This window comes from Artibeus jamaicensis, unplaced genomic scaffold (assembly GCF_021234435.1).
Source record: "Artibeus jamaicensis isolate MK-2021 breed Jamaican fruit bat unplaced genomic scaffold, CSHL_Jam_final contig_384, whole genome shotgun sequence".
In the NCBI taxonomy this organism is placed as follows: domain Eukaryota; kingdom Metazoa; phylum Chordata; class Mammalia; order Chiroptera; family Phyllostomidae; genus Artibeus; species Artibeus jamaicensis.
Genome location: NW_026521810.1, coordinates 14,542,634 through 14,560,854, shown reverse-complemented (window position 1 = coordinate 14,560,854; position 18,221 = coordinate 14,542,634). Strand labels below are relative to the sequence as shown.

The window sequence follows — 18,221 nt, the reverse complement described above, 5'->3', positions numbered from 1 at the left end:
CACGGATCCGGTCCAGAACCTAGAAAAGTCGCAGCGCACCTCTGGACGCAATCGCAGACAAATGCCGCGCCCTTGCCGGTCCCACCCCCGCACCCCACAAACTACAATTCCCAGGAGGCATGGGCTGCAGGACCGGATATCCCGGAGCAGCGCGTTTGCCACCGGAAGACAACGTTCCTGGCGGTGGGAAGTCCGTCGCCGAGTGGGAGCTCCTCTGAAACGGAGAAGGGGGACCCCTCTCCGCTTAAGCCCGGCTCCCGGGCTCTGCACCCACCTCTCCGCTGTGGGGTTGCCGGCGCTAGCTGGCCTCCCGAACCTGAGCTTCGCCCAGCCCTAGCCTGTAGCTGAGGCTGCGGGGTGGGGGTGGGGGAGGGGATGGTGGAGTGGGGGTGTTGGGCCGGACGCGCTGGAGGGTTGCCAAGGGCGCCTCCCAGACCTCTCCTCCATCACCTGGAGCCAACTCCCTTTCGTGGAGGGAGGAGCATCTCCGACCTGAGGCTGGACCAAGCCCGTTAGGGCCCCTGGGTGGCCCATAGGGCTCCTTGGGAAACCCAAGGAAGGCTTAGTTCCTCCGCGTCCTGGGATGTAGGTCTGAGTGTTCGTGCCCAGGCTTCAGCTTTACATGGCAATGCCAGGTAAGGCTGAGGGGACCAGGGCACTCCCATTCGGTATGTTTTCTCTCACAGTGCTGGGCTCACACCTCAGGATCAGGCGCCAGAACCTTTGTCCTAACTTCTGAGGTTACCCAAGGATTCTCAGTGGCGCTGCAGAAAGGACTTACCAAACCCTTCAGTGCAAGCCAGGAACTCAGGGGTCCAGCCTGTTCGGTGGGATGAGCTGTGCTGAGGCCCCGCTTCATTCACCCTCCGGGCCCAGGGCGTTCTCTCCAGAGGCTTCTCAGCTGATTTCTGGCTCCCAAGTGGGGATTCAGGTTACACCTGTATCGGGAGCAGTGACACCACAGTGACCAGCAACACATTGGACTTTGTGTCTCCAACCTCATTTTCAGCTTTTACACTTTCTGATCTGGTCATACACTGCTATGTCCCTGACCATCAGGGTTGATAGGAAAAGGCCCAGTATAGCAAGGACCCTCTAATGGCTGTGAGATTTTCTTTTTCTGTAGTTAGTTCGAGACCAGCTACTTCCTGGAAATACTCCATTTAATAAGTTGGAAAAAACTCCAGAGAGGATGTGCCGATCGCTCCGATTCCGTTGCTAGCAGGAGGTGGGGTCATAATAACTGGTCAGGTGGTCTCTAAGTGTGCTCAGTTTTGTCTGGGAAGTTCTCAGAGGCTTGGTTTTCCACGCATTTCTGTTAAGACAACCAGCCTTTTGTTCAGTAGCCTCTCTGGCCCTAGACACAAAAGATAGATACCATAGAAACTTGGAGACCTGCACTGCCCCAGTTGCTGGGCTGGTTAATAGGAGCCTGTTCTCTCCTTCCACAGTGGGCTTCTGCATTCCAGAGCATAGCACACGACTTTTGAATAAGAGCCTGTGTTACTTGCCTATAATGTGCCAGAAGCCATTTAATGCCCATCTCTGCTTCCTGAATATACAGTGAGCAGGATGCAGTTAAAGTCACCGGGCAGTGTTGGTAGGTCATTACGGGGAATGTGGCTGAAGGTACAGTGTACTAAAAGTGGGTTCTTTCCCCTTCAGAACTTTGGGGGCCACGCAGGAACATACGTACTCTGCACATGGAAATGCCTGCACCTACAATGCCTGCTTACACTTTCTGATGCAACTACAGGATTCCCACTGCAGCACAGGTATCTTTAGCACATGAATGGTTTCAATAAAAGTTTGTTAGAACTGGCATTTAAAGGGGGGAAGCGGAGGATGGTAAGGGGGGATTAAATGGTAATGGAGAGAGACTTGATTGGGGTGACAGACACAACACTGTGTACAGATGATGTGTTGTAGGATTGTGCACCTGAAACCCGTGTAATTTTGTTGACTGTCACCGCAGTAAATTCAATAAAAAGGAAGAAAACTAGCTTTCAAAAATCAAACAAAATTCATAGTTTTAATAACACCTTTCATGTGTAGTAGAATTATGGTTGAATTTTTGCCTTAATATTGTTTGTACATATATTTTAAATATTTCATGTGTATGGGACCTCACAGATTTCGCAGCAAGGTCTTCCTATCAATAACAGGCAAGAAAGCTTGTGTCGGCGGCCCTGCAGGACACGCCCCTCTGTCAGCCAGTGCCGGAAGTGAGGGGCAGCCGCCCTGCTTCTTGTCACCACCAGGGGTCACCCTTTCCCGTGGAACCACTGCTCAGGCCCCTATATGTCCTGGGACTAGGGTGAGGGACTGGGCTTTGGTCCTATGTGCCTAATTAGACGGCCTTGGCCGGAGGTCCAGCATCCACCTCCTCTTTAGTCCCAGCTTTTGTTGGTAAAGGTGGGGAGGGTGATCTCCGGGCCCTCCACACCCATCAAGGAAGGATGTGGGGATGGAGGCACATCTTAGAACATCTGTATCTTGTCTTTCCTAAGGGGAAGGTAGAAGGCCAGGCTGGTTTTCCAGTCTCTCTAGGCTCACCTGTCTTAAGAGAAAGGAACTAGGGTGCCGTGGGAATAGGAGAAGCCTGGCACCCAGGCTCTGGAAGAAGGAAGCCTAAGCAGGGCCACATTACAACCGGCCAGGGAGTTGGGGGAGGGGAACTGGGGAGGAGGTAGACCGCCAAGGAGGAATACAGGCCCCTCCCCTCACACTCTGGAAGGTAGAGAAAAGGACCCTGTAGGGTGCCGTCCAGGTCGTCAAAGTTGCCCAGAGAGGAGCCCTTGGTAATTTATATGCATTTAGAGGAGGGGGTATTTGCAGGTAACAGGGAGGGACACTGCTCAGTCTAGGGCTGGTGGCCAATGGACAAGAAAGGAGAAAGCCATGGCTCTTTCAGAAGACAGAAACCAAGGATGTTTGCAGAGAGGAGGGCTTTGAGTAAGATTTGAATCCACAGCTACAACACATATTTTTTGAGAGCCTGCTGTGCCATGCTGTGGGTAGGGCTCTTGGAATTTGGGGGTGAACCAAACAGACACAGTGGCAACCCATTTAGAGGGTTTACAGTTGAGTACAAGTCTGTAGTCTAGCCCTGAAATAAACCTGTAGATTTGGCTATGGTTGGAGCCCCAAGAGTATGGGGGACAGACTGCCCTGGTTTGGGATCCTCAGCTTAAGCTGTGGACTGAAGGAAGAGGGCCAGAGTGAATCAGCAGAAGAATGGCAGGTGCACAGCCCTCAGACAGGAAGGAGCCTGGCAGTGGCCGGGTGCCTCAATCAGTTGGAGCAGCATCCTGTGCATCAAAAACGTTGCGGTTCTGATCCCCACTGGGGGTCCCTACAGGAGGCAACCAGTAAATGTTTCTCTCTTATATCGATGCTTCTCTCTCTTCCTCTCTAAGATCAATGATTTTTTTTTTAAAGGGCAGAGGGGGCCCTGGCTGGTGTGGCTCAGTGGATTGAGCAGTGGCCTGTGAACCAAAGAGCCACCAGTTCAATTCCCAGTTACGGTATATGCCTAGGTTGTGAGCCAAGTAGTGCCCCCAGTGGGGGGCGCTTGAGAGGCAACCACACACTGATGTTTCTCTCCCTCTCCCTTTGCCTACCCCTCTCTCTAAAAATACATACATACATAATTTTTTAAAGGGTGGAGGGGAATAAAGAGGGAAAATGGGACAACTGTAATAGCATAATCAATACAATATATATTTTTTTAAAAAAGGAGCCTGTTTGAGGTTAGAAGGAGATGAAAGAACCATGTAGCATTACGTGTTTGCATTTTACCTGGGCTTCTTGAATACCGGGACACCTCTGGACTCTTCCCTGGATAGAATCTGGGCAGTGGGCTAATGGATCAAGTTTAAAATCAAAGGAGCTACAGTGATCCGCATAGTAAGGGGCTCAGGTGGAGGGGAGAGGGCTCGGGTCTGGGGGAAGGAGAGTGCGCTTCAACCACCTGTGGAGAGGACATTGCCAGATGCAGAGATAAGAGTGGATTTGGGAGGGGTGGTCAAAGGTTTTTGAAGTATAACATACATCTAATAGAGTCCTTTCTCAATTTATTTTTTATACTGTGTTTTGCTGTATATTAAGACGACCCTCCTTTAAAGATCTAAATTCTTCCAGCTGAAATTTCCATATGTCAATAGGGTGCAGAATGGGCCACCTGGGGCTCCAGCTGTGGAACCACAGAGAGAAGGTGGGTGTTAGTGAGGCCATGGGAAAAGGGGAGAAGCTGGGGCGAGAGAAGTAGGTAGTGGCGTGAGCTTACGAGGCAACAAGAAGCGTTTGGTGTTCAGGCAAGCAGTCATGGGCATTCACTCAAAGACTTTAGGCAGAGCCATCACAGGACACAGTCTGCTAGAGCAAAAGTTCCGGAACAGGGGAGGGCAGGGGGTGCGAAACAAGGGCGCACTGCCCCTCAGGGACCGAGGAAAGCAGGGTGATGCCAGCTTCTTCACCTCACCCTTAGAGGCCAGGAAAAGCCAACCTGGACTTTCAGCCCAGCCCTAACCCTTGGAATCTGTTGAAAGCTAGTGTACTGCCTTCCAGAAAAACAAAGACAAACTACACACCAACTTTTGTTTCCACGTTCAGGAGAGATAGAGGGAGGGTCTCTTACAAATCTCTGAAGGTGCAGCAAAAAAAGAAAAAAAAAAACTATGTACCAAGGACGAACAAGAGCCAGAGTCCCATTTTAGGAAGCTTGTCTGGGCCTCTGTCCGTGTGTCCATTAGTCCTCCATCTCCCATTACACCTGCCACCCGAGTAAGCTGACTGGGCAGGCCTAGGAGGACAGTGGGCTGCAGAGGAAGAGGGGTCTGCCAGCTCCTGCTAAACCAGGCCCGACGGTCCCCTTCATTCCTCTTCTCTCCCTGTTGCCAACCACCTTGCTTCAGGACCGTTCCCGACTTTAACTAACCCAACCACAGACAGTTCAACTGGAGCTTGACCTGCGTGGGTAAAAATACCCTGAGGGCCGAATTCTCCCTTATACCCCACAGGACCTCGTCCTCACCCCAGGCCTGCCCTCCACACCCCTTCCTGTTCAGGCCTGTCCCGTGCCTGTCCTCTTTCTACCCAACTCTTTGCTTCTCTGGATTCCAACTCCCCCAGGAGAAAAATCTTTGCATTCTCAGTGCCCTTTGCCTCTACTTCCCTGGCCATGGGGAACCTGGCTGTCCTGTGGTGGCCTCACATTCCCAGGCCCTACCCTTGGCCTCACCTCCCACTGTGAGGGCCCCGCCTACCCTTAGGACATTTTTCTCCCAGCACTTCCTGGTGTTTGGAACCTGTATTGATTGCCCTGGCTGGTGTGGCTCAGCCGGTAACGGAAAGGTTGTGGGTTGGATTCCTGGTCAGGGTACGTACCTAGGTGGCAGGTCTGGACACGTAGGGGAAGCAACCAATCAATGCTTTTCTCTCACATAGATGTGTCTCTCCCTACCTCTCTCTCTAAAAGCAATGAAAAAATGGCCTCGGGAGAGAGTAAAAATAAATAACTAAAGATATCTGTATTGACTGATATTTTTAACTATAAAAATAGTTACTGTTTGTTGTAATAGACATCTCAAGAGTATAGAAATATAAAGCTACGGCACAGTCCTGCCTGGTCCCATGCTCCTGGGAGATGCGTACACCTGGCTGCAGGGTTCAGACTTTTGGCCTCCATGGGGTGATCTCACTGATGCTGCAGTTTCCTCTCTTAAAATAGAACTCTAGTTCAGGCTGACAAATAATTGATTGAAATGATTCCTAGCTCACAGCCTTCCCAGGAGGGCTACAGGACCAGCCAGGGACATGTCCCAAGGGTTATAGCCAAGCTGGACTAGTGGAGGCACCCTGAGCACGAACACCACCGTTGCAGCACAACTGACCCAGACCCCAGGTCGCACCATAGGGTCTCCACCTCTTCCCAGGGTGGAGTCCTCTTGGTGCCTACTTCACATTCAAAGGCTAGCATGAGGACATTTGATTGGCAGAATGCCTGTACCCCAGCTGCAAGGGAATCTAGGAAGGCCTCATCTGACTTATGTGGAAGGAAGCAGTATTCTTGATGGAGAACTCTCCAGAGGCAGATGTCCCCGTCAGTTCTCTGGGAGTCCGGCCACCTCTATTTCAGCAGGTCCTGCTCTATGAACCACACCGCTCACACCTGAGACCTCAGGCTACAGCCTGCTTACCTGTCCTTCAGGTTCTCGGAAACCAACCATCCTCACAGTGCTCCCTACTGCGCTCCACCAGGGGTCCCTATCTGCCGACAGCCAGCGCTGCAGCCATGGCACCACCACTCAGGAAGAGCTGGCATCCACTGTGTGCACACTGTGTGTTTCACATGTCGTCATGTCATTTGACCCTGAGGCCCACCCCTGGCCCCCGCCAGGAGGAATGCCTTATTGATACCCCCATTTACACGCAAGGAGGTGGGAGCCCAGAGAGCCCGAGCCTGTCCTTGGGTTTGCCCCTCCCTCACTCATAGTGGCCCCTTGCGAGCAGGGTCTGTGTGGTGCTCCTTCTCTGCTGGGGATCCTTGTTTCCCAATGAGCTACAGGCTGCACCTCAAAGTGTCCCAGCAGTCGCGTCTTCTCAGGCTCCCACAGAACAGCCTTGACTGATCACAAGATTGCTCTACGTTGCTTGTTAGGCATAATGTAGATTCCTAATTCTCTCCTGGAGCATCCAGCTCTTACAATTTCAGGAAGGTCAGGAATCTAGGGTGTTTGACAAGTCCTCCAGGGACTCTTATGACCACACAGACCAGGAGATACTTCTCCAGGTAGCCGTTCGTTTCCTCACGGTGGACTGAGACCGCCCTGGGCCTGTAAATTATGAGCTGCTCTCAACGGAGATCGGAACCTGAATAATAAACAGGGAGAATCATTTTGTGCTTTGGAAGGGCAGTCATGTGCTGCCAGACACTGGGGCCCTGACACCTTCAAAATATGTTTCCAGAAATTCTCCTGGTAAACTCGGCCCTGGGGAGTAGCCATGGTTGTGCACAAAGCAATCCTGTGCCAAAGATGGACAACGACGATGTCCACCTGTGCCTGTGTGACCAGCAGGACGCAGTCCTGCAGGCCTGGCTCGGGGGACAGAGCCAGGAGGCAGGCCTCCTTCCTGTTCCTTCTCCCCATGTGCCAAGGCCAGTGACTGCGCCGGGAGGAGACGGCATAGATTCCACCCTCCGCCTGAGGCCCTTTGGCTCACCCAGGCCCTGACATTTGCCTATGCAAAACCCTGCATGGAGGGAGGGTGTGGCTGAGTTGAAGGCAGTGTGGACTGGGAAACCCACTCGGTTTGGTGTTCGCAGTGGGGTGGCAAGTAAAGTCTCTTGAAACCTGCATTGATTGCCCTGGCTAGTGTGGCTCAGTTGGCTGGAGCATAGTCCGTAATAGAAAGGTTGAGGGTTCCATTCCTGGTCAGGGTACATACCTAGGCTGCCGGTCCAGGTCCCCAGGGGAAGCAACCCTTTGACTTGCTGACTCTGGTGCCATAGGAGGTCACCTTGCATGGGGTTAGTTGCCACCTGCCTTATGGTCCAGATGTGGAACAAAGGTCAGCTGGGGAGCAGATGTCAGGGAGGAGACCCCCACCTCTGACTCCGGGCCTGGACTCTCTCTTTGTTTTTTGTTTTCTCACTTTTTCCACTGCATAAATAGGCTCCCTGTTAAGCCACCCCAGTGACTCTTCATGGCTTCTTAAGTGCCTTTCACCTGTAGGCTGCAGCACCTCTGAAGGCTGCAGCAGTTTCAGCCCCGGTGCTCTCTCTGCATAGCCCCCCAGCACCGTGGCCTCTAAAGACGCAAGCACATGGCCTTCAGTTCCCCTTTGTGCCAACAGCCAGGACCTCAGCAAAGTAATAAACACAGGAAAATTACAGTGCCCTATATCATGAAGGCCTTACAGTCATGATCCTGGGCTGTGTTTCCCCATTCCCTGGTTTCAACAGAATCAGACACGGAGCTCCAGCCCTTCTTTTTCCTCCAACTCTTCCCAGAAGTCAAAGTTCCTAAACTCACTCAGGTAGCAGAGCGCTGGACGTCATGGGTTCGTTAAGGAAGTCCGCGAGTACCATGTGTCCAAGTTCATCACAGGAGAGTGGGGTCAGGACCCAACCCCAGGTGAAGCACAGGGCGGCTCAGTTGTTAGTGTATACGCTCTGGGCCGGGCAAATTTTGGGTTGAAACCCACCTTCCACACTTACTAATTACGTCACCTTGGGAAAGTCATTCAACTTCCCAGAGTCTCTCAGTGCTATGGTTTGAATTGTGTTCCCACAAGATTCATATGTTGGAGCCCTAACCCCCAATGTGATTATATTTGGAGACAGAATCTTTAGGGAGGTAATTAAGGTTAAATGAGGTCATAAGGATGAGGCCCTGATTTAACAACAGCCCTGACCAGTGTGGCTCAGTTGGTTGGAACATTATGGAGTAACGAAAGGTTGCCAGTTCAATCCCTGGTCAGGGCACATACAGGAGGCAACCAATAGATGCTGCTCTCTCACATCGTTGTTCCTCTCTCTCCCTTCCTCTCTCCGTAAAGCTCTCACTGAGAGCTCTGACTGGTGTGGCTCAGTTGGTTGGGCGACAACCGGTGAAAGGTCACGGTTTGATCTCGGGTCAGGGCGCACGCCTGGATTGTGGGTTCAGCCCCTAGCTGGGGCACATACGAGAGCCTGATCAATGTTTCTCTCTCACATCGATATTTCTCTGTCTTTTCCTCCCTCCATTCCCCTCTCTCTGAAAGAATAAATAAATAAAATCTTAAAAAAATAAAAGTGATGAGAAAAATGTCCTCGGGTGAAGATTAAAGACATTTTTAAATAAATAAATAAATAAACAAGTTAATTAATTTAAAACAGAGAAAGTGACACCAGAGATCTCTGTCCACTCAAGCACAGGGGAAAGGTCATGTGAGGACACAGCAAGAAGTTGTCTGCAGGCCAGGAAGAGAGTTCTCACTGGAATCCACCGGTGATGACACCTTGATCTTGGACTTGTAGCCTCCAGACCAGAAAAGAAATTTGTCGTTTAAACCACCCCACCTGTGGTGTTCTGTGATGGCAGCCTGAGCTGACTCATACACTGCGTTCTTTCATCTGAAAAGCAGGAATAAATCCAGTCCTTGAATTGTGAAGCTATTGCGAGAATCCGTTGAGGAAATACACGTGGGATGCCTGCCCGTTCAGTTTTCCTACAGCACCTTCAGCACAGTGTCTGGTGTATAGAGGATGTTTAATAAATACCTACCGAATAAACACATCCATCCGTCAGAAAAAGAAGCTTTCAAATTAAAAAGGAGCACATGTCTCTGAGCTTTTCACTAACCTCCATTTCCTTGGTCACTGATCATGACTCACCAGCAATGACAGCAGGCATGAAGGATTTAAGGAGAGTGTCCCAAGGACAATTTCCTGTTTTTAATTGGATCTGCCCATTAATGTGGTGTCTTATGAGAATTGGGAAAGGGCTGGTCTGGCTGACCCCAGGTGAGTCTGAGCCTCCAGGAGGAGGGGAGATTGAGCGGAGAGAGCCGTAGGAAGACGTGGACCCTTGTCTCTCCTTGCAGACCTGGGTGCAGAGGCCGGCGGGCTGGAGAGCACAGCTGTGGGGGTGGGGGGTGGGGAGGTGGGGGGGATGGGGCTGGGCCCTGGGTGTGGCAGTGGGCAAAGTTGGTCTGGGGTTGGAAGCCACAGCACGCCCACCTTCCAGGTGCTTGTGAGATGCAAATAATGGGAACAGTAGGGGCTCTGTCCCCAGGCCCTTTGTGGCAGAAGCTAGACTTCAGAAAGGCACAGCTCCTTCACCTTGGCCATGGTGAGACTTGGTTCTGGGGCAGCCCTAGGTGCACAAACCTGCCCTCCTGTGGGGGCCGTGGACTCTGGGCATGGAAAGGCACCCAGCCGTGCCAACCACTCCCTGATTCCCCTCCCTGCCTCTTTCCAGGACAAGCTCAGGGGGAGCAAGCCCCGGTGAGTACTCAGCTCCTCGCTTTCCATCTACCCTTCTCTCTTGCCTCCACCTCACCACGCCTTTCCTGGACACAGCCACCATTGGAGCGGTGGCTGCTGTGTCTGGGCCCTGCCGGCCCACCCAGTGGGACCGTGCCTCCACCACCCTGTGAGCACGAGGGCTCACCCACTACCAGCTGCCCTTGGCCATCGACTCACCCAGCCATGTACCCAGGGACACTAGCCCCGTCCTCAGACTCTTAACTCCTGCTGCCCTGTCCCAGGCTGCTGTCACACAGCTCCAGGGGGCTCCATTCACATGATCATCAATGCGAATGCCCTGGGATAGTGCAGTACATGGCTGACAAAAATTCAAGGGTCACTTGGGCAGAGTTAACTATAGTCTTATTGCAGGTTGGGGCCACCCCTTCCACCCCCCAAATGTGTAGGTAAGTGACACAGTGGGGGGGGGGGCTGGCAGAACAAGGTCCCTTGCAATTTTGAGTCTCCCCTGAGTGGCCTCTTCGCCATCTGTGTCCCTCATCGTTCAGCATTGCTGAGTCACTGGGGCCTCACTGCCATCTGCCCGGGTCAGAATGAGGAGCCCATGGGGCAGGGGACTGGCCTGGGTGGGACAGGCAGCTTGCCGGGAGGCGTTCCACGGCGCCTGCGTCACTGGCCCTGCCGTGGTGTTGGAAAGGCCCGTCATGAATGGTTCCTTTGAGCCAAATGAAGCACTGAGGCCTGCTGTGGAAGTGCGGATGGTTTATTGTACGGGGGAGAGAGAGTAAGTTGTTGTGCTAGACTGGGGGTGGGCTGGGAGGAGATGAGGCCGGTCCCATCAGGCTCCCTTCCAGACTCTCCAGGGTGGAGAACAGATGCCCCCTGCCCGTCTCCTCTGCCCACCCCCGGGGCCTGGAGAAACAGGGTAAGTCCAGCTGCTGAGCTGGAGGCTGGGGGTGGGGGAGGCGGGGGCCGCCACTCTGCGGGCACTCCATCCACCCTCCCTGTGCCCATTACCCCTTCCCAAAGGCCCAGGAAGAGGAGGAGGAAGAGGAAGATACGTATGAGCTGCCCCCCTGTGAGGCTCTGCTCCGGAAACTAGCCCCTGCCCACCTTCCTGGAACCGAAGAGGACTCTTTGTACCTGGGTGACGGTTGGGAAATGGAGGCAGAAAGTTTGGGTGGTCGGGCAGGGCAGGAGGGTCCCCACGAGGACAGAGGACGCAGGCCTGCTCTCTTCTGTGTCTGCTGGGCAGTGAAGGGACGCCTCCGCTGGCAGTTGCTGGGGGCTTTTGACTGAACGGGGACAGGGAGAAAGAGAAATGGAGAAAGGAAGGGAGGAGGAGGGGGAGAAGGAAGGCGGAAGTTGGGAAAGGGAGAGGAGTCTGGAGGGGCGGTGTAACCAAGGCAACAGTGGGAAAGCTGGAGGCCCAGCTCGGTCCCGGGGGCCTGGTGTTCCTTCTCAGAGACCCCAGCAGCCTCAGAGCAAGGGTAGAGGTGCCCAGAACTGCCATCCCACCCCCACCCCTGGGGGGCTCTCCAGGCAGGGCCAGTTGGGGGCAGGGAAGCTGGCCTCCTCCGGTTGCCATGGAGACAGGACTGTCAAAAAGCCAGTGAGCGGGCAGGGCAAGGAGGGAGAGAGGAGGATATGGAGGCTAGGTTCGGGTCGGGAGGGAAATGGGAACCTACCTGGGAGGGACCTAGTGACTCACAATCTTGGGGTCTTTTCCAGATCACTCCGGCCCCCCGGGCCCGTCCAAGTCACCAGCACTGGAGCCTGAGCCCGAAAAGGTGAACAACCTCTATACCAACTCCTCCTTCCCCGTCCGCCCCACCCCAGGCTACTGTTTCCCAGTGAATAAATCTACGAAGCATCTCATTTGCAAGACCCCCACACCTGCATTCAAGGGACCCCTAAAAAATTAGATGCATCAGAGGCCTGAACCCTGTGAACAGCCGCTGCTCCCCTCTGTTTGCCTGGTCCTCTCACCCTCCCGGTGTGCATCACCCAGGACTCGCCTTCTGGTCAGAGGTGGGAAGGTTGGGGGAAGGAGACAGAACAGGCTCTGTTGCCCACCCCGGGACCCCGGGGCCTGAGGACCCCTCCCCGCTGAAGAGGGAAGAATCCCCCACTCAGCCGCCATGATCCCGCTTTGGGCTTTGAAGGCTACTGCTCTCATCATTCACTTTTATTGGAACAAAAAGAAAAACAAGGAGAGACTCACGACAAAGAGCCACAGGATGGAGGCAAAGGGAAGGTCACCCCCTTTGTACACTAACTTTGGTGTCTCAGTGTGTTTTCAAGCGGCACGGATATGCGTTGCCCTGCCACCCTTGCCCTCCCCACCCAGTTCTCCCTCACCACTCACTGTGTCCACAGCTGAAGGCAGCACTGACCCTGCAGGCGGCCGTGAAGCAGGGACAGCCCTCTGGGAGGCGAGGTAATGGGGACGTCCTCTCTCCAGGACCTATGCACTCCGCTGCCCTGAGGAGAGGGGAGTCCAGCCCCACAGGGGTAGAGCCACGCTGCCTTGCAGTTGGTCTCGTGCTCTACCTGGTCACTGCACACCCCCGGCTGCTCCCTATTTTCACCTGCCCTGCCATCCCCCCTAAGGTGGGCAGTTGAGGGGACTGAGGCCCCAGACATGAACTACTTTGCCTGAGATCACAGAGAAGCAGAGTCCGCTGTGGTCTCCGGGTCAGGTGAGGGGCTCACAGGGCGCCTGCTCTGCCTGAAGGACCCTCGCTACTGAGACACACCTGAATGTCACCCCCCACCCAGGGGCCCTCTGATTCCATTCATGTCATTATTGCCTCCACCATCCAGAGACTGTCCTTTAAGGTAAGTGCCTGGAGGCCTGTGACGCCAGAGCCCTGGATATCAGACTGGGGAGGGACCTTAGCCTGCACGTTTTTGTCTGAAAGGGGCCCCAGGACCGGCAGCTTCCCTCTGTGCAAGGTCAGACCCCGAACCCGAGGCACGTTTGTGTTTTACGTGCTCAGTGGTTGGTAAACCTTCGTGCCCTTGAGGGGGGTTTGATTTTTGGAACAGCTCAAAGTCATTTGGAGCTGAGCCTGGCAAATCGGTTGAGAGGTCAAGTCAGGCAGTGCCCTGGGTTTGTGAAGGAGGTGACGGTGGTGAGGGTGGCTTTCTACCAGGGCTTCGGTGCTGGCTCCGAGGATACCCCTGGATAAGTTCGAAGGATGCTCTGCTCCTCCAGCCTGTGTGACTCAATTCCTTTCTCCCCACGCATATGACTGACGGTCCTCTCCTTTTCCTCCCAGAGCTGACTGCACCAGCCCCAGTGGTGAGCGGCCCTTCCATCCCCACCTCACACTCTAGGGTTCTGGCTAGGAAGTTGGCAGGGTTGGTGTGGGGTGCCTGGGAGGACCAGGAAATGTCCTTGAGACTGAGGAAAAGGGCCCAGAGCCGAGTCCCTCCCTGTTGGCCACAGGCCCCTGGCAGGGTGTCAGCCTCTTGTCCTGGGGGTGCTGCCCAGAGCTACTGGGGATGGCCTTGCCCAGAGCTCTTCCCAGCCAACCACAGTCTGAGAGCCGGAGCCTGTGAGCACCTCTGAGCGGGGAGATGCTCGTGGGGTGCCCCTCTTCCAGGCCAAGGAGCAGTTTTAATCATTCCAGTTGGCTCCCAGGAGGAGGTTCACTTGTGTGTGAGGTGCCAAAGCCTCCCCACCCCCAGTGATGGCTCCGCCCTCCCTCCCACTCGCTTGTCAAACCCTGGGTCCCACATACCCTTCCCCCCCTCCCTTAGGTGCCAGGCTCTGCAAAGGAACCTGAAGAGGACATCTACCTGGAGTGTGAGCCCAGCCCAGGTGAACACTTTCCTCTGCCCCAGATCCATCACGCCCTGAGGCCCTCAGCTGCCCACGGCAAGACACGTACTTCTGACTCCGTTTTCTTCCCTCGTCTTTTCTCACCACCCCCACCAACACACGTTTGCCTTTGGACACACTCAGGGGCACACATACTTCCTCCTTCCATCCTGGTTGGCCCTCACATTGGCCACAGGGGTGGGACCCCATAGAGCCAGGGCTGTGGGGGGACTGCCTGGCGGTTGCAGCCTGGTTGGAAGGTTCCCAGGAAGCCCAGGCTGCAGGGAAGCGGCGGGTGGTGCAGCTGGCCTCAGCCCCTCCCGCCCGTGAGGTGTCCTCACCTCACTCCCAGCCCAGCAGGGCCTGCCTTCTGTTTTAGTCCCTGCTTTGCCTCCGATGCCCCCAGTCCCTCTGCCAAGGACATCAGTAGTACACAGGTAAGTGCCCTTCCAGGTGCGTGCGAGTGTGTGAGTGTAAGTGTGTGAGTGTGTGAGAGAGAGACACACACATGTACACAGGCTTCCGCAGCCCTGACCCTGGGATCTCTGGGTTCACTGGGCCTTTCTTCTTGAAGGAAATAAAGACCCTGACCTCTTCCCCAATTTTCTTCCCACAGGCCCCCCAGAGCCCCCCAGGAAGCCCAGAATGTAAGAGGCTTGTGGTCGGGGGAAGTGAGCTGGGAGGGAAGGAGACTGGGGGTGGGACTTCAGGCCCAGAGAAGCAGGCCTGCAGGGCCCAGTAGCTTCTGACCAGACCTCCTGTGTCCCAGGAAGCCGCAAATGCCACCCCTAAAGGCAAGTAGAGACATCTTCAATACGAACCCTGGGGAGTCCTGCCAGCTCCCGCCGAGCCACAGTCGGGGGGAGTCGCGGGTCACAGACACTCTCACAGCCCCACTTGCCCCACTTTGCTGAGGGGGTCCCAGCAGCTCCGCCCCCAGTTGAGAACAGGCCTGAGAGGGTCTGCCTCAAAGCAGGAGGCTTCCAGCCTGTACTTCAGGACCACCCCTCACTCGGAGGCCCTACGTGGCCTTGCTGGTGGGTCGTACCAGAGCCCAAGACCTAGAAAGGAGGGGTGAAATACCGGGTGCCCTGCTTTGGGTTTCCGCTTTATGCGCATGCCCCTCCAACTTCCCCCACAGCTGGGCCCCAAGCCTCCTTTGTCTAATCCCCTCGCAGCCCCAGCGCTATGATCTGCTTCTTCCAGCAGGAAGGAGCTCCTCTCTTTCCTCTGTAGCCCCCAGCAGAAACACCACAGCTGCCGAGGTGAGGAGGGGCCCGGAGAGGGCTGGGGGAGGAGGCCTGCCAGGAACACTCTAGGGCTGGCGTCTCCCATCGAACCCCTGCAACTCGCATCGAACACGTGTGTGCGGCAACCGTGCTGGGTACCAGGCACTGACACATCTTTGTTCAGCTCGCACAGACTCAGTCTGGGGAAGGCAGCTGTGAACACAAATAACTGCACCTGGGTTCTCCACTCCCCACCCCCTTCAGTTTGCCAGCACACAGTCTCTGAGTGTGTGTGTGTGCGTCTAGGATGACGGTCTGCTGGGTCAGCCTTGGTACTCAGGGAACTGCGACCGACATGCTGTTGAGAGCGCCCTGCTCCGATGCCAAAAGGTGGGCAACCGCTGAGCCCCTGGGCCTTCTTAGTAACCCCTTCTGCTCGTGGGCTGTGGCTGGGTAAGCAGACAGGGACGGTGGGGCAAGGTGTGGGGGATGGCCATCGAGGGTCAGGGCTGCAGGTGCATGCACGGAATATGAGGCTGATGGATGCGTCTCCTCCACAGGACGGGGCCTTCACCGTGCGCCCCAGCTCAGGCCCTCGTGGCTCCCAGCCCCTCACCCTGGCGGTGCTTCTCCATGGCCGGGTCTTCAACATTCCCATCCGGCGGCTGGATGGTGGGCACCACTATGCCCTGGGCCGGGAGGGCAGGCAGCACGAAGAGGTGGGTGCTGGATGAGGTGGGGGACAAAAGGACAACAGGGACACAGCAAAGAAGTGCCCTGGGCCTAGCCGGGGGTGTTTGCCTAGGGAAAAACCCACATTCTATGTTTTTCTGGAGCGGGTTCAAGTGACAGTGGCTAGTGACAGTTGCCAGAGGTCCACCTTCCGTTGGAGAAGGCACTTCCTCCTGCTGCCTCATTCTGCACAGGGTCTAGGTGGGAGCATTTGTACCTGGAGCGAATCAGCTGGGAGGAGGGCAGGGCCCAGATAGTCTAGACTCTCGTCGGTGCCAGGGCTCAGCTGGCGCCCAGCACTCGCCGGGCTGCACACTAGAGACAGTCACCCAGCACTCGGCTCTGCATGCTGGAGGACAGGGGTGGAAGCAGGTCCTCAGAGTTATCTGGCCTGGCAAATATGAGTTGGCTGACAGCAAGCCCCGGGGTGCCGTCACGGGTAAGTTGCACAAGGCCTGGAGTTGGGTAGCACAGTGGCAGTGGAGCCTCGTGACACAAACAGGAGGAAAAATATTTACAAAATGTCAAAAAGCCCTCTTGCCAGAGGCCAGCATTTCCTTCAGGAAGTTTTTCCCAGCACGAGGCCCCAGGGACTCACCGATGCCTCCCCTCTCTGTCCAGCACTTCTCCTCCGTGGCTGCCATGGTCCAGCACTACGCGCAGCACCCCCTGCCCCTCGTGGACAGACACAGTGGCAGCCGGCAGCTCACCTGTCTGCTCTTCCCCACCAAGCCCTGATGCGCCCCAGCAGATGTCCACACCCACCTCTGGCCCCATGGGTTGCTCCTGCCCCATCCACCTGTCCTCCTTGGGCTGTGTCCCTTCTCCTCTCCCAGGTCTCCACCCTTCCAGGCCCTCCTTGTCCACTGTCCCAGTTCCTGCAGGCCCCGATGAGAGGCACTGGAAACGGTTGCCCAGAGACTCCATGCCATGCTCACCCAGAGCCCACCCTCTCCAAGGCTGGGCAGTAAGGGTCAGGCAGGGCTCCCATTCCCAGCCTCCAGGAACGGCCGTGCACACCCTGTTGCTAAGGCTTCCCAAGCAGCTCTGGATGAAGGCCTCCTCAGGGGAAATAGCCTCCTGGGCACAGCATGGGCACTGCTGGGACACAAAAAGAATCCTCTCACATCCTTTTGAAGGCTTAATACAGGGCTGGCATCTTGGAGGGACTTGGTTGCCCTGCACACATTTTGCTTTCAATAAATACTTGTTGAATAAATCCTTGAATTTGCTGAGGAAAGCAGAGGTGGCTTCCATGAGGCTCCGAGGTTCTCAAGCGTCCCAGGGCACAGCCTAGTGCTGGGAGTGACAGCAGCGGTGGCCAGGCCAGGGCAATAAGGCCGCCCCGTTTCTGCCCACTGAACGGGGCGTTTGCCCTTACATGGTCTGTGCTGAGGACCATCTCCAGGGTGGCTGGTTCTTGTTTTGCTTTGTTTGAAGGTGGTCAGAGAGGGTTAGGGAGGGAGGCTCAGTGTGTATCTGCCACTCCGTAAATGGTGAGAATGGAGTGAAGTACAGGCAGACCCCAGGAAACCCCTGGCTACTGGGCTCGCCAGACCTAGAGTACTGACAGTGGCCCAGTGGCGGCGCTCCGAGAGCAGGAGAGGCCACCGGGGCAGCGCTGGCGGCAGGCCGCAGGCCGCGAGGCCCTGCGCGCTCCAAGGCTCCGAGCTCAGAGATGGGCGGCGGGGCGGGGAGAGGCAGGGCGGGTGGAGGGGGGAGGGTCCAGGCCTGGCGCGGCGCCCGGAACACTGGGTGCCGGAAGCGCCATGTGACTGTGACTCCGCAGAAACAAAGGGCGGCTCTGCGGCGCCCTGCGCACAGGCCGGCATTCAGGGCCTGCACTCCTATCCACTTCGGCCCCAGGCCGTGCCTCCGGACCGACCCCGGGCCCTGGACAGGCGGGAGGCGCGGGGTCCCAGGGGAGACCGGGAGAGATGGCCGAGGACACTGTGGAATGCGAGTGCGAGGCTGGGCTCGATGTTGATCAGAACCCGCCCATCGGGTGCTGAAGGTTGCCGCTGTCATTGCTGCTCTTGCAAATTACTTTGTCTGGGCCTGGATTTCCGTTCCAGAGGTGAAGATAGATAATCGTCCCCACCCAATTATTCCGGTGTCAGGAAGTTTAAGTGAGGCTTTCCTCATAAAACGACCAGGATTATGCCCGCCCTGATGCGCAGTACTCTAGCTCCTCTCACCCAAATAAGCATTTTCCATTCGCAGCAAGAGGGTAGTTTTCTGCCAGGGCACCAGGAAGAGGATCAGGACGGAGCCGCTGGCACGTGGCTGGGGAGGGTGATTAGCAGCTAGGAGCTGTAGCAGAAGCGGACGGGTAGGAAACCCCCAAAACAGCCTCCCTCAGTTCTGTCAGCCAGCTCAGGCTCCCTAGAGGTCCTGGATGGGAGTGGCTTCTCTCCTCTACACTTTCCCCAGACTGACTCCGGCAGAGTGGCCCTTA

The 18,221-nt window shown here is 55.7% G+C and overlaps 1 protein-coding gene and 1 long non-coding RNA gene across 3 annotated transcripts; both read left to right on the top strand.

Moving 5' to 3' along the window:
• Positions 1-340: 340 nt before the first annotated feature.
• LOC119059887 (uncharacterized) lies at positions 341-10,292 on the top strand. Of its 2 annotated transcripts, XR_008391482.1 has the most exons (4): positions 341-635; positions 1,666-1,775; positions 8,767-9,508; positions 9,966-10,292. It is a non-coding gene; the product is annotated as an uncharacterized LOC119059887 (long non-coding RNA). The 2 variants fall into 2 exon arrangements; XR_005084479.2 differs by lacking the exon at positions 9,966-10,292 and having other exon boundaries at positions 8,767-9,600.
• Positions 10,293-10,299: 7 nt separating this feature from the next.
• SH2D6 (SH2 domain containing 6) lies at positions 10,300-17,343 on the top strand. Its single transcript, XM_053664536.1, has 15 exons — positions 10,300-10,307; positions 10,385-10,419; positions 10,828-10,898; positions 11,003-11,120; positions 11,705-11,763; positions 12,353-12,413; positions 13,258-13,280; positions 13,742-13,802; positions 14,182-14,239; positions 14,419-14,449; positions 14,572-14,596; positions 15,009-15,067; positions 15,338-15,421; positions 15,592-15,750; positions 16,385-17,343. The coding sequence occupies exons 1-15, from the start codon at positions 10,300-10,302 to the stop codon at positions 16,499-16,501; spliced, it is 969 nt and encodes a 322-aa protein (XP_053520511.1). The 3' UTR covers positions 16,502-17,343.
• Positions 17,344-18,221: the final 878 nt, after the last annotated feature.

Bases quoted from the DNA above. Each gene is read 5' to 3' on its own strand.
- SH2D6 (XM_053664536.1), top strand. The intron at 10,420-10,827 runs GTAAGTGACACA...GCTCCCTTCCAG, and splicing joins TCCACCCCCCAAATGTGTAG to ACTCTCCAGGGTGGAGAACA. The intron at 11,764-12,352 runs GTGAACAACCTC...CTGTGTCCACAG, and splicing joins TGGAGCCTGAGCCCGAAAAG to CTGAAGGCAGCACTGACCCT.